The following is a 16,652-nucleotide window of genomic DNA, read 5'->3' on the forward strand; positions in this document are numbered from 1 at the left end:
CCCTAAGATGATCTAAGGCCATCTTGATTGGTCGTGCATAAGCAGCTTAGCAAAATCTGTGAATTTGGCTGGGAACAGGCAGGTAAGAACAGTGTTTGCAGAAGGGATCTCACCAGTCTTTCTGCAATAACCACCTGCCTGAATCTCAAAAGTTGAAAGTAGGACATAAGTTGGACGCTAAGGGGTCTATTTTTTAAAGCAGTTAATATGACATTCACTGCAACATTCCCTGGTAGAGATTCTTCCAAGTCCATGTTTTCCAATGGCAGTAATTAATTCTCCACCAGGGAATATTTCAGTGTCAAAAATGTCAAATTCACTGTTTTATAAATAGACCACCAAGAGAGTCAACCACATAGAAAATGACCCAGGAAATCAAAGAAATGGAAATTCTGATTGTGGGTCTGTGATTTTCTATGCAGTAATGAAAGGATAAGGGTGGCAAGCCCAGAAATTCAAAAACAAGATGGGATTGGCATTGGCAATATTTGTAACCTGACAAGTTCACGTTTAGATTCCGTCAGCAACTAACTACCGCAGCATACTCTTATTAATGTGAATATTGCATTCAGTGGGGTCTATTTATAAATTTATCCAAATTTGTGAGCCCCTCTGAGGGACAGTTAGTGATATAACCATGAATATAAATACTCGCTAATATTATAATAATACACAGTTTTTACATTAGGTTCAGTTGGAAATGACCATGATTTGCACATTTTCTGTTTAAATCAAAGGTGGTAAAAAGAAGAATTGTGGGTAAAAGTTGGGTGAATCTTGCAAGAAACAATTTTTCATATTAGATGATATCGGGGCTTTTTCCCTGTTTCCCAGAGGGGGGCAATAATTAAACAAATCAGCATTAAAATTTGGTGCATGTCTATATAGTAAATCAGAATTTTTTCTGCGTTTGCCGGCCCTGTGCCTAGAATCACAGATTGACAACTGGAATGGCAATTTGTGAAGCTCTTTGACAGGTTTAATAATAAATATTAGAGTGAATTTCCCTCTTAATATGGAGTCCTGAGGAAAGCTGCATATGAGTAGGTAACTGGTAAAAATGAAACAAAATGTACCCAGCTGTTGTGAATTAATTTCTGGTTTGTGTCACATTAGCATGCTGTAACATTTTCCAGCACAGTAAGGATGTATTTTGGTCCCAGGCTGTAATGTATCTCTTTGTGGTTATTCACACATTACAGCTCGTGATTGGCATCGCATGGAAACTGCGGTGTGATGAGCTGATCTGTACCATCTCTAAACGAGCAGATGTTTCATCCCCGGCTTGCCATAAAGCCGTACTACATCATAATCGTCTTTTGTGAGCGTAGGACGCAGCAAAACTTAGCGCTGGCCCTGTTCAGTTTGTTTTGCAGCATTGCCTTGGCAACCTGGATTTCCCATGCTATATTGTCACCAGGGAGCATAGGCCTGTAGTCAGGATGCAGCCTGGGACTAACTACCCAGCTAGCAACCCCGAGGAGAAAGAAGCCTGGACGGAAGTCTTAATATACGCTGGGGAATTCCAGAATGCAGAGAAAATTCTGTGCAGACACACTGGTGAAAAAAATATCCATATAGTAACATCTCTGAATAAGTGATTTGAAGCAGTATGAAAACAGGGCCCTCTAATGTAGGAGCTGTACAAAATGGCTGCCCTTTATGGAGAGGGGTGTTTGACTTCATTTTGCATGCTGATATAAAGCGGAAGTAAACCCAAAACAATAAAATCACACTTACCTTCAATCCCGCAGATCAGACTATCCGTCGGGAGGTTTCTTCCATTAGTTCTTGCTACGTCCCAGTATCTGTCTTTACAGAAGGAGCGCCAGGTGCCGACATCTTCTCATCTCTTCTTCCGCATTCTTCCTACGTCACCTAAAATCGCAGGCGCAAGAACAGGTGATGTAGATTGGAAAAAATTGTCGATCTCACTGCGCATGCATGAGATCGGCAATTTTTTGCCCCGTTGATAAAAGGACTCGAGATGCTTGGGCATGCGCAGAAGAAGCAGCCAAGAGCAAAGATCTGCGCTCACATTCATTCTTGAACGTCTAGGCCATTGAGGTGTTTTCCCTTTACTTCCTGTCCCAAAGACATAAAAGGAAGTGAGGGAAATTTCACGCTTAGCTGTTGCCATACCAAGTGCTCTCATTGAAAGATTTTCCTTCACCTTTTCTGGTGACAACTCTATTTACGAAACAGAATCTGAATTCCCTCAAACATTCCCTGGTGGGAATAAATTACTGCCATTGAAATACATAGACCTGGAGGATTCCCATCAGGTAATGTTTTAGGAAATGTTGGATTCCCTATTTTTTGAATAGAGCCCTAAAACTTTATTTTTTTTTTCTTTCTTTTCTGGCACAACAACACAGGAGATCAACACAGGAGATTATCATTATCAGGTTTAATTGGTAGATTTCTCCTCTATTCTTGTTCCAGTTGTAGCTCAGTATTTTGAAATTCTATTGGTAGATTATATAGTGTTCTCCCCAGACCCTTTAAGCTGGATCCCCCACCCCCTCGGCTGTTTTTAGGTGGTTACTGAAAAGTTGGGTACAAAGTACAGGGGAATTATGCTAAGATAATACAAAAATGGAAAATACTAAGGAGGTTGGAACAAACTATAGGGGGGGCGGTAGAAAGCTGACAGATTTAGGAGGTTACTGGATTCCTATGGCAAGAACAATAGGGAACACAACAATCTGAAAGAAGAAAATCTGGAGGAACACTGTTATATATGTATAAACCAAGATGTTTTTTTTTTTACCCTTCCCCAGAATGTCATTAGACATACACTCATGATTTACACTCAAGTCACACCCGTAGATGGCACTGTGTCCTTATGTAAAGTGTGTAACAAACTTTTCCCTTTTGATATTAAAGGGTTTGTTACACACTTTATACGAAGACACAGCACCACCTACTGCTGACCAACATGAAAGCACAAAATATCTTACAGAGCCTGTGTGATTTAATTTTTTTCTCCCTAACTCAACACGGATTCATAGTAATTTTCTTGGGATTTCTGGTAATTACTGTTTTGAATGGTAGCAGGGACTGTTGCATTATGTGCTACATGTTTATATTTGAGTATAAAAAATATATATTTGTGAATTTTTCTGTGGTTAGGTAAAGATGAGCGCCTTGTTTTAACAGTTCTGTACAGCTATCTAAAAACATCATTGTTCCCCTACCTCAGTCATCCTCTCCAGAGTCCTTAGCCTTGATGCGAAAATGGGTTTGAACCCCTAGATGGGTTGCAGTTGCATGCAGATTGCCCTAGGTAAGGTATGATGCTAGGCTTCCATGGTTGAAAGTACTAAAATCCAATGAATGAAAGGGCCGGGGCAGGAACATTGCTAAATATTGCTGGATTTTCACCAATTAGAAAATAACGTGGGTTGTATCTGAATTGCTGAAGCTTCTAATGAATACTATGAGAAGCTGCCTATATGCAGTAAAATCAGAGCAAGCATTTTTCAGTGCTGGAGAGAAGCATGTACACATGTGGAAGACTAAATGTAAAGTTTGAGTTTTGCTTTAATATGTACCCCTTACTGTATGTCAGTTTATACTTTTTAGGAGATATTTTTTCACCAGTTTGGGTTTTTTGCCTTCTTGGTAGAGGCATACAGCCCATGCTCGAGTCTGCTTGTGGATTCATATCATGTCGGTAGAAGCAGTGCCTGGCCTAACAATGGTTGCATTTAATTATTGAACATTCTTGTTGGGCTTCATTCCTCAGCTTCCAAGTAATGTCCTGGAAGATGTAAAATTAAAGAGTCTGGCATGTCAGCCTTGTCTGCTGTTAGAGCTGGCAGGAAATCGGGGTAATGTGCCGTGCTTCATCTGTACTCACATTTAACACCCACATGATAAAGTTAAAGTGGAACTAAACTACAAAAATGAAAGCATGGACCTTAAACTATGTACAAGCCTTTATTTATGTATAGTGATGGAAATACTTGGCTCTAAGTCTGCTCGGGGAGAAATATGGAGACACACAAAGAAAGCAGAAAGAATGCCGAATGAATTACATTGATGTGTATATACTGATCAAAGTCCGAGACTAACGATGTTGAGTTGACTTCCTGAGAAGTGGGCCCCTTTAGCGTGTGTTGAAAATCTTCTGATTACTTTTATGCTTTATAAACCAAAGGCTAATGTGTTCAACTGCTTGTAATTGGGCTATTCTTCTTTTAGCTTTAACTCTTCGGCTTATTTAGTTTTAAGAGCAGAGCCACCCAAAACAGGTGTTTCTATACCAGATGGCTTCTAATTTACCGCCTGTGCAGTCTTTACTGCTGTCCCAAATTTCTGCACACATAACCCCTTCCCCCAGCATAAGGGACAGGCTGAATTTGGCTATTCATCCTAGCTACTGTTCAGCCTACTTCCGGTTAGGAGCCCTTTGGAGGGTCAGAATGCAGAAATGTTTTATTGCTGGACATTTAGTGGATTACAAGAGACGAAGAACAATTCAGTGGTTACAGACATCTATGTCAAAATTACCTCAAATGAAGAAATTAGTTCAAGGCACTTTTCAAGAAAGTGTCCACCTGGAAAATACGTGATCTAATTAGTTGTTGGATATTGTGTTTTGAAGGCGTATGTTTTCCATGTTTGGTTCTGCAGGACAATTATTTATAGGGATCGTAATGTTTTAATCTGAAGGGATTGGGTATTCCCATGCAGCTTTAAGAATGTCTATGGTAGCCAATCCCCTAATAGCTATATATTGATAAGAGGAAAAAAGAAAAGCAGGGTATTTTTTTGGCTATAAATTATTTTATGTTGGTGTACAATCAATCAACAACCAAAAGGTTGTGGAATTTACAGTGAAAACTTTTTAGGATTTCCCTACAATTCCCTGACGTAGCCAAAACCAGTGAAATGCGTCCGAAATCGGGATACAGTTCACTGTTGATAAATTAGATCAGTTTATCAATTTCAGCAGTTGGATTCTTTCTAGTACTAAAGTCCCTGAAATTGCTCTCAGTTTTCATTGTAAATACGATTGCACACATACATAATATAATTTATAGCCAAAAAATTCCTTCTGCCCCTTTTTCTTTTACCTCTTCAATATTTATAGGGATACCTTAGACAGGTATGTAGTTTGATAACCAGTGTTCTCCCTAACCCCATTTAGATGAGTGCACCCCCAGCACTTTTAATTAACCACCTGGCTATAATTGGGAGGTTACAGAAAATCTGTCTCATGCCGGAGCTGCCACCCAGCTTAAAAAAGGTCCAGGAAGAATACTGATAACATATTAGGTTTAATACTAGGTGTTGCTGGGAAAGATAAAAACCTTACTTCCCTGTGTGCATTACTTCGTCTTTGTATGTCATTTTGTTTTTACAGCCTAATGGGTTGTTTGTGATGAGTCAAGTGACATAATTAAGGGTAATTTTTATACTTTTGAAACACCTTGGTTTGTTTTAATACATGTGGGCACATGAAGGAAGATTAGAAGCATTATCTTTCATATGTAGTACGTCTATACCATGAAAACTTATTTAGATTTTTTTAACTTAAATTGAGAAAGTGAAGAATATATTAAGTTGTTTACAGGGAGAAAAGGAAAGAATTTGTACTTGTAAGGGCACTACACATTCCATGTTGCTGCAGGTATATAACTCTTGGTTTACTCCTGTTTACTGATTGAGGTGGAGATAGGATCAGAATCAGGGGAGGCAGTAACATGTTGGTTTTAGTGGGTTTGGAACCAGGGAAGCCTGGACCCTGAAAAAGATGGTGGGCTCAGAACCAAGAGAATCCTTCCAAACCTGGTGCTAAACTCAAAAGAAAAGTTCAGGTCCAGGTAAATTGTCCCTATTTCCCACTCCCAACCCCCTCCACAAAGGAGTTTAAAATAATCTAACCTACCACCATATTTAAATCTTCCATTTAGAAACAGGGTTTGTTTGGCTTATAGGAGAGTTTGAAGTAAACCTTTGAAAGGGCCAGTCATATACCCCCAAAGTTAGGGTTTCTTTTGTCCTCTGGTCGACCCCTGGCCCCTGTTGTCTTGCAAAAAATGTCAATGTGAAAGCTTGTGGGTCCCACTTATAATTTTTTTGTGTGGCCCCAGGTCCCCAGTCCTACCCTGTTTAGAAATCTTCTTGGCGTTGCCTTTTTAGTAACTTCCCATAGGCTTCTGTGGGGCATTACTCCAATGGTACAGGTACTGTCTATTCATTATATTGGAAGATACTGAATGAGTGCAGACTGCATCAAGAACATTTCTATAAAAATACCACGAAAGATACAATGGTAGGTTGCTGCTGCCGGAAAAGTAAATGGGTCATTGTAGTTTAGGGGGATAAAATAGAGCATTGGGGAGTTTAATTTAAACCTTTATGCGTCATTTATCTTCTAATTGGAAGTAAACTTGATTTCAGGAAGGCACTGAGCAAGTAACATATCTAGCATACACCCAGATTTTGGAAGTGCAAAGAAGCTGTAAGTTTAAGAAATGAAATAAAAGAAAACAAAAACCTTAACTTCAAAGATGTTGAAAGCTGGGAGTTGGTGGTGCGCCATGTGATGCCAGGGTATGATAAATACCTTGTGACAGGGCAATACGTAGGAGTTTTTAGTAAAGAGTTTTTATATTAAATTGTAAAGCCTTCCTGTCTACAGGATAGGATGTGATGCCTCTTTAAAAGGGCATATATGGCAAATAACCTAACAGCAGTTATATCAATTTTTTACAAAAATGAAAGATAACATATTTGAATATTTTATATACCTAATTGGGATTAACTGGCTAAGTAAATTTTTTGGTGTTTGCTAGAAAATTGAATCACACACACTCAAGTTCTCATGTTCCCTGGGTACTCTACTGATGAGATAGTTCAAAAAGAATTGCCAGTTCCACCCAGCTGCCACGTCCACTACATAGCTTGGCGATGGTGTCACACTTCTCGATGGATTCTCCATAATGTAGTGTGAACCGATAATTGGGGGGAAATATGAAACAGCATCTTCATTATGGGCTAGTGGAAAAGTGCAGAATATACAGAGCTGCTAGTAAACTAATCACCCAATAGTGATCACTCAGTGATCAACATAGTAAAATTATTTTGTTCTCCTGAGTGAATTGTATTGGTATAGTCCATTGTGATCTAGTTCATATTGGTGTATGCAGTGAAGTGTGTTATGAATTGAGATTTTTTATACCCAAGAAAAGCTGTTTTTTGCACAGCTCTAAATATTTCTTTAGAACCGTTTTATTAGTAATGCGTCCTAAATTGCTAAGCAGGATTTTCAAACAACATCTGTTTTTGTAGACTAACTAGGAGTTATCAAATATACCCTAAGGTCTCCCTGCCCTCGCTGAAAAAAAAATATTTACAGCCTTTAAGTGTTTGCTAAAATGGAACATTAGCAGAAATCTGGTTGCTAAGAAATAAACTGAATAATAATGCAACATAGGAAATAAAAAAGGTCACTGCAGTTCCTTTCTCTATCCATCACATTGTCTAATCATCCCACACGAGGGCAATGGCCGAAATGAATAAAAAAACTCCTATAGCGACACTTAAAATGAACTGGAGGCTGTGCCAAAGATGGTGGATAGACTCCAACTAAAAATGTTTAATTTCCAGACTTAAACATCTCTTCCTCGCTTTCTCTTTCCCAGTTGAGCTCTTCTGTATAGGAGACTGAAAGAAGCTGAAACTAAGTTAAAAGCTATGAGCAGACATGGTTCTTATTGCAAAAGGGACAGGCAATGTCCCTTCAGCAATAAAACATATATACCATCCTGTATATAACTTTTTTGTTTTGTTAGTAGACTAATTCTGCCTTAAGATAGCCGAAGTTCTGACAACCCGAAGACAAGTAGAACAAGAAAATGACACCTCCGAAAGAGTGTTGGTTTAGTTATGCTTTAAATCCATATACTTACATTTATTAATTGATGCATGACTAAAAGAATTTGTGTCTTTTTATATCTGCATGGCGTTTAGCTATAAATGACGATTAGGTATGCCCAATTTGTATTTGCAGAAAAAAACAAAAAACAAATGTGCATGTAATGAATCGAATCCACATAGGAGAAAGCTGTTTTATCACTTCCATCATTAATATTATGTAGTTGGAAAGTGCAAGGCAGTTTCATTCCTTGTTAGAAAGATAAATAACCTTTAACAGGAGCAAAGTGTTAATATCTGTCCCATAGCCAGATGTCTGCATGATGAGGTTATTCCACTTATGCACCCATTCAACTGCATCATCTGCCTCAATTACACAAATATGTCCCAGATTTCCCTCGCCAGTGGACCTAATTGATGTAAATTCAAGGGGCCTGTTTGAATAAGCTGAGTACATTTTTCCGTATTTGTAAGAAAATTTGGAAATTTTAGTTAATGACTCACAACTTTTTTTCGCAATGGAATGTTTATCCATTTGCACTGTGTTCATTTGGAATTTTGTTTCTTGTATTGAAGCCGTTTTTGTGTTCCATTCAATGCGTAAGCATTCATGTGTTTAGTGCAGTGTGGAAATGTTTTTTCTTAGATCATAGCCTTTATTAAAAGTAAAATGTGTTACAATGGAAACTTAGAGGATGCCATTACTGATTTTCTTACAATATACACACACACATATATATAGAATTGTAAGTAAGTAGTGCTATAGCAGTACCTGTGTCTTTAGTCTGATTGTCTTCATACATTTCTTTTCTGATGACATTTGGGATGGTATGTGATTCTTTTGACATTTTATCACAAGTCAGAAAGTGCACCACCCAGCACTTTTCAGTAACCACCTGACTGTTTTTAAGAGGTTACTAAAGACTTAGGTCACAATACAGGGGCTGCCACCTGCCTACAATTTCTGACTTGCATTCTCTCAAACTGCTTCCAGATAGTTGAAAAGTTAAGCTCATAAATGTATATATAAAGGTGAATTCTTCAATCAAGAATGATATTCAACATTTTTATAGTTTTACAATTTTCTGTTTCTTTTTTGTCAGCTTTCTGTTTCATGGATAGTACATTGTAATCCTATTTTCATATTTTAAGTACACTTCCATTTTTAAGAAATTCAAGAGATACTTAATGCAGGACCATCTGTCTCATTTCTGGTATTATTTCCAGTTATTACTACTACATCAATCAATTACTACTAAATCAATTGAAAATTATAATTTAGCTGCTGCTAGTATATAGTGAAGTAACCTAGAGGCTGTTTTGAATGGAAGTCTTGTCAAATCCTGCCTTCTCCCTTTCATTCTTCCACACATCCATTGACCCATTACTTTGCATATTAAGAAAGACCCAGCATCTGTTTGTGACAAGGACGGCTACTGCAAGTATGTGCAGGAATCTCTGTGATCCTTCATTTTAAGCTTGATAGCAGCTTTTTTTCTCCTTTTTTATAATTTTAAACCTGTACAATCTATTGAAAGAGACATATACTGTACAACATTTATTAAAGAGACAATAAATGTGGTATGGTATATGTCTCTGGGTTGTGTGTGTATAAATATAGCTGCCAGTAAACGAGTATAATGTATACTATATTGGCAAATGTTTGTAGACACCCCACCATCACACTTAGATGACCTTACTAGACATCTCATTCACTAAAGAGTTATCCTTCCTTCTGCATATTGCAGTTATAACGGCTTCCACTGTTTTGAGAAGGCTTTTCACAAGATTTTAGCATGTATCTGCAGGTATTTCTGCCCATTCAGTCACAAAAGCAAATGTAAAGTCTGACACAAAATGTTGATATGAAGACCTGAATAGCTTTTAGTGTTTTGATTCATCCCATATGTCTTTAGTAATATTACGATCAGGGCTCTGTGCAGGCCAATTGAGTCCTTTCACATCATACTTGTCAATCCATGGACCTATTTTTTTTTTTGGAAAAAATAAAGATTGCCACCTATTTTTTTTTGATTACCATTTTCATAACTACACATTTAGGAAAGAATGATCATTTAATAGAAAACAGTGATTTATTTCCATAACATATTTATCCTAGTTTTTCAACAGTTACGCTGAAATACTAAAAGTCTTTACCAAAACTGTTGCCACAAAGTTTGAAGTGTGCATATGTCTAAAATCTCTTAATTAGAGGAGCGTCCATAAAATTTTGGCCATATACTATAGTTTATTTTCATTGTGACAAACTGATATCCTTCAAGGTCCTCAGGTTCCGTTGCCAGAATTACTTTGCTTATTATACCTAGTATAGTCAGGCGTGTAACCACCTCTTACCTTAAAGGAGTATCACTTTCACTGTGAATGTATTACAGACACACACTTGAAAAAAACATTATTTTAGGTTTAGGCAAAAGGTGAAGAAACATTTCCAAAATGTTGGTGTGCCACAATGACTTCACGCACATTGTTTGTGGAAAAATAATACATTAAGGTATTTAATACAAGTGCACACTAAATATATACTCCATACAGATATTGTAAATGAAAAAGCATATAGAGTGTATGAACACCCAATAAAATAATACGCAAGAACAGACATTGTTTCATGTTTCCGGTCATGCACACAGATTTCCATAAAATAATGTTTTTACAATTGGTGTAGAGTTTCAAAACTTGTGTGGGTTTGTTAGGGGAACCGGGTGGGAGTGGGTTTGGGGATAGATCAGGTATGGATGTTACTTACTGTAAATTGTGACTGTCGTGATAGTGGAGTAGCAGTTGGGGTTATAGTGATGCTGTTGGTGATTTTATTTGTGGGTTTACTTGGAGTTCCATTTGTTAGTGAATGTCTTTTCTCTTGTACTGGAGTGAAAGGGCTGCTAGGTCTTCTTAAATGGATATGAATTTTATTGTCCTCAGTAGTTATGACACTTGAAGTTGAGCTAGAACTGTTTGACCTTTGAAACTGCCACCCAGCTTGTTTATCAGGTGATACTCGAAAAACGGCATGAGTTCCCCCAACTTCCATTGGCTCTGGTGAGAGTACACGCTCTGGCGAACTTGAAGAACTGGTTAAGGCCAGAACCTGGATTGGGGACATTGTTCTGTCTGGAGTTATGGAACCACATGAGTCAGGTGACCTGGGCCTTACAAAAGAAGTCATTGTAAAAGGTGACACTGTTTGATCCGGTGTGACATATCCATCAATTACTTTCGACTTCACAGGAGTCAGGGAGCCATTTTGGAAGATTGTTATCCTTTGTTTTGGAGTGCCACAGTTTGGTATCACAGCAGTGCTTGTAAAGGAGTGCGGGTTTTCTGTAGTGGGGCTGGTTATTTCAAGAGTGGCTGTATTTTGTACATGATCTGGTGTGACTTTGATGTGCAAGGGTTGACCTGGAGTATGGGTTAGAACCATGTCTCCTGGATGGATGTAATTTCCATTCTGTTTTAAGTGTGCTTTCCCATTTTGAGCCTGTTGGTTAGGTTTTGTCCATGGCGATACCATTTTTCTGTTGTTATTTAAGCTATTGTTATTAGATGTGTTATATTTGAAAGCAACATGCGAATCCTCATCTTGTGTGTCATCATCCTCATTGTCGCTTTCTTGATATAATTGTCCATTTATGACTGCTCTTTCCAAAGGAACAAGACTTTTGTAATCAGGCGGTTCATTACATGTTGGCTCTGTCTGCACTTCCTTTGAGAACACTTGAAAGTCTGAAATTCTCCTTCCATTGAGGCTGGGCCGAAGGCTCTTGCTAAAACGACGATATCTTTCAAGTTCTTTGGATAGGTTTTCCATTTCTTTTGTTAGTTCTTTGTTCCTGTTTTCCTGCTGGGTTAATTTCCTTTGAAGAACCGAATGATCTCCCTTCAAACGACAAATTGTGTCCTCTGTTTTCATGTAGTCATGGATCTTCTCCTTCAAGGCTGTAACTTCTCTTGAAAGGTGGCCAGACTTTGCCTCTTCTTCCTTTAGCTTCGTCAACAGCATTTTTTCTTGGTAAGATCCTGATTTCTCAGCGAGCCTATAGTTTGCTAATTCCATTTTTACTACTTCAAGTTCTTCAGAAAACATTTTGGCTTTCTGCTGTTCATTATAATACCTTTTCTCCAGCGATTCAAACTCATCCTCTGTTTTCATGAGGTCATCTTCCATTGCTTTCATCTGCTTTAGGGTGTGTTTTAATCTTTCAACCTCTTGAGTAAGTTCTCTGATTTTATTGTTTTCCTGATACAATGTGTCTGACTGCTTATTTTCCTGCTTCGTTTTGTTTTTAAGAAACTCCTTTTCAATTAATTCAAGTGACTGGAGTTTCTTTTTAAGGACGGTCACTTTGGACATAAGGTCATTGCCTTTATCTTCCTCTGCTCTCAGTTTGCTTTTTAGCTCTTCATTTTCTTTTGAAACAGTTTGCAGCTTTTCTTGTAATTCTGTCTTGGATTTAAGAGATTTCTTACTTTCATCTATCAGCTTTTCTGTGATTGAAGTTACTTTGTTTTGCTCCTGCTGTAGTTGTGTATTGGCTGACTTAAGCTTTTCCTCCGTTTGTCGAATCTTTTCAGTGACGGTTTTCCTCTCCTCTACAAGCATCACCGTTAAAGTTTTCAGCTTGGTGAGATCTTCTTTTAGTACATTCTCGGTTTTCTCAAGCCTTACTTCAATAGCTTCCAGCTCCCGGATTCGAACTTTTAAACTATCTAGTTCATTACACAATTGCTTGCTGTTGGCTCGTTCTTTTTCCAGGGCACTTTTAATGGATTGGCATTCTTGTTTACTTTTGCTGAAAGCATCTTCCAATTTCTCTAGGTCATTAATCCTTTTGCTTAGCTTGTCTACTTCAACTTTTAGATTTCTGCTTTGTATGGCTTCTTTTTCTAATTTCTTATTAAGGTCTTTGCATTGTTCCTCCATTTTTATAAGCTCTTCATCTTTGCCTTCCATCTCAAGTAGACGTTTTCTCAGCTCCTCCACTTCTGTCATGAGGTTGGAGTTTCCGCATTCTCCCTTATTCATCTTCTCTTTTAGGTCATGAAGTTCATCCTCTGCTTTACGTAAAGTCTTGTTTGTTTCCTCAAGCTCATCTATTTGTCTGCTTAGTGCTGCCAGCTTTAATCTGAGTTGGCGGTTTTGAGTCTCTTCGCTGGTTAGTTTGGCCATCATGGATTCATGCTCCTGGAAGAACTTACTTTCCTGAGTTTGGAGTTCGATTTCAAGTCTGTTTGCTTTTTGCTCCTCTTCTTCTGCCTTTATTTCTACAATGGCGAGCTTATCCTGTGCTTTTTGGGCGGTTAATGTTAGATCTTGGATCTTGGCACTTTGTGCTTGTAACTGTTCCGTTAACCTCTGTTGCTCATCGACCACAATTAACGCAAACGATTTCAGCTTTGTGAGCTCATCTCGAAGTTTGGTTATTTTCTTGTGGTTCTCTTTTTCTTTTTTAGCTTGGTAAGTTGTTTCTTCTTCAATCAACTTTTTTAACCTAGAACAAAGAAAAAAAAAATGTTAAGATTATTTTTTTTAAAACTTTAATAAATATTATAAGGAAAATTTCAAAACATGCACCCTTTTCTTTCTTATAAATTTTCTGTGCTGTATGGGTTATTGTGTAAAACAAAAAATAAACTTTGATATTGACTGGATGTATTTTTTTCCCACCCAGTGATACATATTTTATTTCTATAATATAATTTGCGGCATACTAGCATTTCTATTCTTTATTTTGAAATATTTCGGTATCCATGGTAGTGGACATTGCTTAGTAATCACTACACCTCACACAGCTGGAGAGTGATGAGTTTCGACCTCACACGACTATTGGTAAAGTCTGTGGAGCCAAGGGTGGAAAAACAGGCACAAGTTGGGGAACTTTATTTATTAAAAAAAAAATCTCTGGATATAGAAAGAAGCAGTGTCATTATACTAGCAAACTCGCCATGTGGGTTATAGTTTTTGTTACATTTTTTTTGTTAAATTGCATTTTATTTTCTTGCACAATTTAAGATAATTGTATAATAAGTATTGCCATTTTACCCTGCAAACAATCTTAATGACAGAGATTTTTCATATTTTATTCTCAGTTTGGCATCCTTTTAAAGAGTATGGCAAGTGAAAGCTGATTTAGTAGATTTACAGGATTTTGTTGCTGGCTGGCTTGGTAAAACTTTCTGTAAATATATTCTCCTCCTACCAAAGATTATTTTATGTACCCTCCTTCTGCTATATCGTAACTTGCTCAGAATTCTACTAAGCTATGTGCCCCCCATGTCTGAATTTTCCATTAAACACATGTATAGACAAGTGATACCTCTCTAGGTTTTAAAGGGTTCACAGTCTACACAATGGGATTCCATTCATTTTTTCAATCAGAAAATGAAACAAAATTGTTATAGGCAATAAACTCTTTCAACCAATTATGCTCTGAAATGGAAAAAGACAATTTTTATTCTAATGTGAAACTACTTGCACTTACTAAAACCTCTCTACACATCTGCGCTGTCACTGCTTTGTAGCAAATTAATAAGCTGCACACAAAATAGCTTCCTTTATGTCATAGAAGTTTAGCTCCAAAGTGCTTAAATGCAGTGCATGATGTTGATTCTAAATGAAATGTGTCCTTGCACTATGAATAGAAACCATTATATGAGCTCAAGGATCATTACACTGGACAAATACATGGTGCATTTGCAAAGGTAAAGAAGTTGTGTAAAATGAAGCTCTGCTCATTAATCAGGTTATAGAAGTCCTTATACTGAATACGTTGGAAAACATGAGAGTGGATATGTTTGGCCGGTAATACCTTAGTGTCATCCACCCTGCTTTCCTTCTTTTAACGTTTTCTATATTGTACTGTTTTTCTTGAATCGTTTCTTATTAGGGTGGCCTCATTCTGCCTAAAATGCATTTTAATGTGCTCAAGCACAGCATAAAAAAAAAGATGCTCAAATTTAGATGCACTATAAATCCTTGTATAACAACCTTATTTTATTTTAATAGTAAAGAGAATAGTAATGACACATATACTCAATGCCGGAAAAATCCCAATATACATGGACACTTTTTAGTAAACGTATAGTATGCACCTATCTTTAAAACACTGTCTTACTGATGCCAGTAGATGTCCATGTACATTGACTTCATAGGTTCTTTTGGGACCTTTCATTAGTGTTTTTTGAGTTCATAACATGGTGCTTGACAAATCCTTGAAACTAGGTAAAAAATCTGAACCAACAAATCAATCTGTCTTAGCCACATTTAAATGATGATTTATTTTATACAGGCTGTTAGTACTGTCCATGTTATATCACCAATGCTAAGATTTGCTATTGCAGGCCAGTACAAAGCTCAAAGCAATTGCAAGCCACCCATCTATGTTATTTATATGATATATCACATCTATACATATCTCTGAGTATGTAGTTTGCAGTAAGACTTCGTTCTTTCATGCATCTTTCACATGTTGTGGACTGGTAGGTAATTTAAAGCTAAAGGACCATAGATTGGGAAAAAAGCTAGCTGTGGATGCTAATGTACATTTGGAATCACTAGTGATAGAATACCCGCTCAGCATGATCTCATAAACACCAATAACATAATGCTCATTCTATATCCTGAAATTCTGGATTTGCAGGAATTATTCTCATGACTTCAAGGTTGGCACAGACTACCACATGGAGCCATGCCAGATGTATATCATCTGAACTGAACAACTCAATAAGTGTTTCCTGAAAATAACCACTTGCCTTTTGAAAAGGAGAAGATTTGGCAGTGAAAGTATCAAATGCATTATTTTATAACAGCACTGGAATCCTACTGTATATTGTTTGTAATATAACATTCTAGCCCCTCCCCTCCTAAATTTATATATATATTTTATATAACTTTAAAAAACCTATAGATTTAGAAGGGTGTTAGATATGCTAATGTATTCTGTCATCAAACACTCCCTTTATTATTATTATTATTATTATTAATAAACAGGATTTATATAGCGCCAACATATTATGCAGTGCTGTACATTAAATAGTGCTTGCAAATGACAGACTTTTACAGACAGTAATACAGGAGGAGAGGACCCTGCTCCGAAGAGCTTACAATCTAGTTATGCGGTGTCTGTCTGTACGAATTGTCCCAGAAAGCAACAGTAAATATTACAAATGTGTTACTGGGACTCCTAATGGGACTAACTGCTATGGGATCCAAACCTGATCCATATCAAATGTCTCCATTGGTATTTTTTTGGTGGAAATACATGACAAACTCCTAGACCTTATTGATCACTGTTACTCTCTCGATCAATAAGGTCTACAGTGTTGAACCCAGAAATTTTTTTAAGCTGGGTAGGAAGAAATTGTAGGTGGGTGGCAGCCCTTGTATTGTGACCCAACTATTCAGTAACCACCCAAAAACAGCCGGGTGGTGACTGAAAAGTGCCGAGTGGTGCACCCAGCTAAAAGGTTCTGGGGAGTTTACTGGTCTAGTTGGACAGTTGCTTCAATATTTTAAACCTATGAACTATAAGCATGCCAATGATTTCTGACCCCCGCTGATTTGCATTCTTGTTTTAGGTGCAGTTAAGTCAATTTGAGCTCTGTATTGGCAGCACCCATATTTTCTCATTGCAGAATTAAGTGCACATGTTGCAGCAGCAATCAGAGGTATCATCTGCTGGGCTATATCACAATAATGCACCCTGGGTTTTTGGGAAACCGTTCACCAAACTGACTCCCGGGTTGAT

The 16,652-nt window shown here is 37.5% G+C and overlaps 2 protein-coding genes across 2 annotated transcripts in view; one reads left to right on the plus strand and one right to left on the minus strand.

The window, feature by feature from the left end:
• Window positions 1-16,652, plus strand: part of CMSS1 (cms1 ribosomal small subunit homolog) — a 203,814-nt gene that overhangs the window by 9,741 nt on the left and 177,421 nt on the right. The window lies entirely within an intron of this gene.
• Window positions 1-16,652, minus strand: part of FILIP1L (filamin A interacting protein 1 like) — a 178,198-nt gene that overhangs the window by 4,163 nt on the left and 157,383 nt on the right. Inside the window, exon 5 of the mRNA XM_072431569.1 lies at window positions 10,655-13,397. Coding sequence (XP_072287670.1) covers window positions 10,655-13,397 — 2,743 coding nt within the window. The remainder of the gene's footprint in view (window positions 1-10,654; window positions 13,398-16,652) is intronic.

Source organism: Pyxicephalus adspersus, chromosome 1 (assembly GCF_032062135.1).
Source record: "Pyxicephalus adspersus chromosome 1, UCB_Pads_2.0, whole genome shotgun sequence".
Lineage (NCBI taxonomy): Eukaryota > Metazoa > Chordata > Amphibia > Anura > Pyxicephalidae > Pyxicephalus > Pyxicephalus adspersus.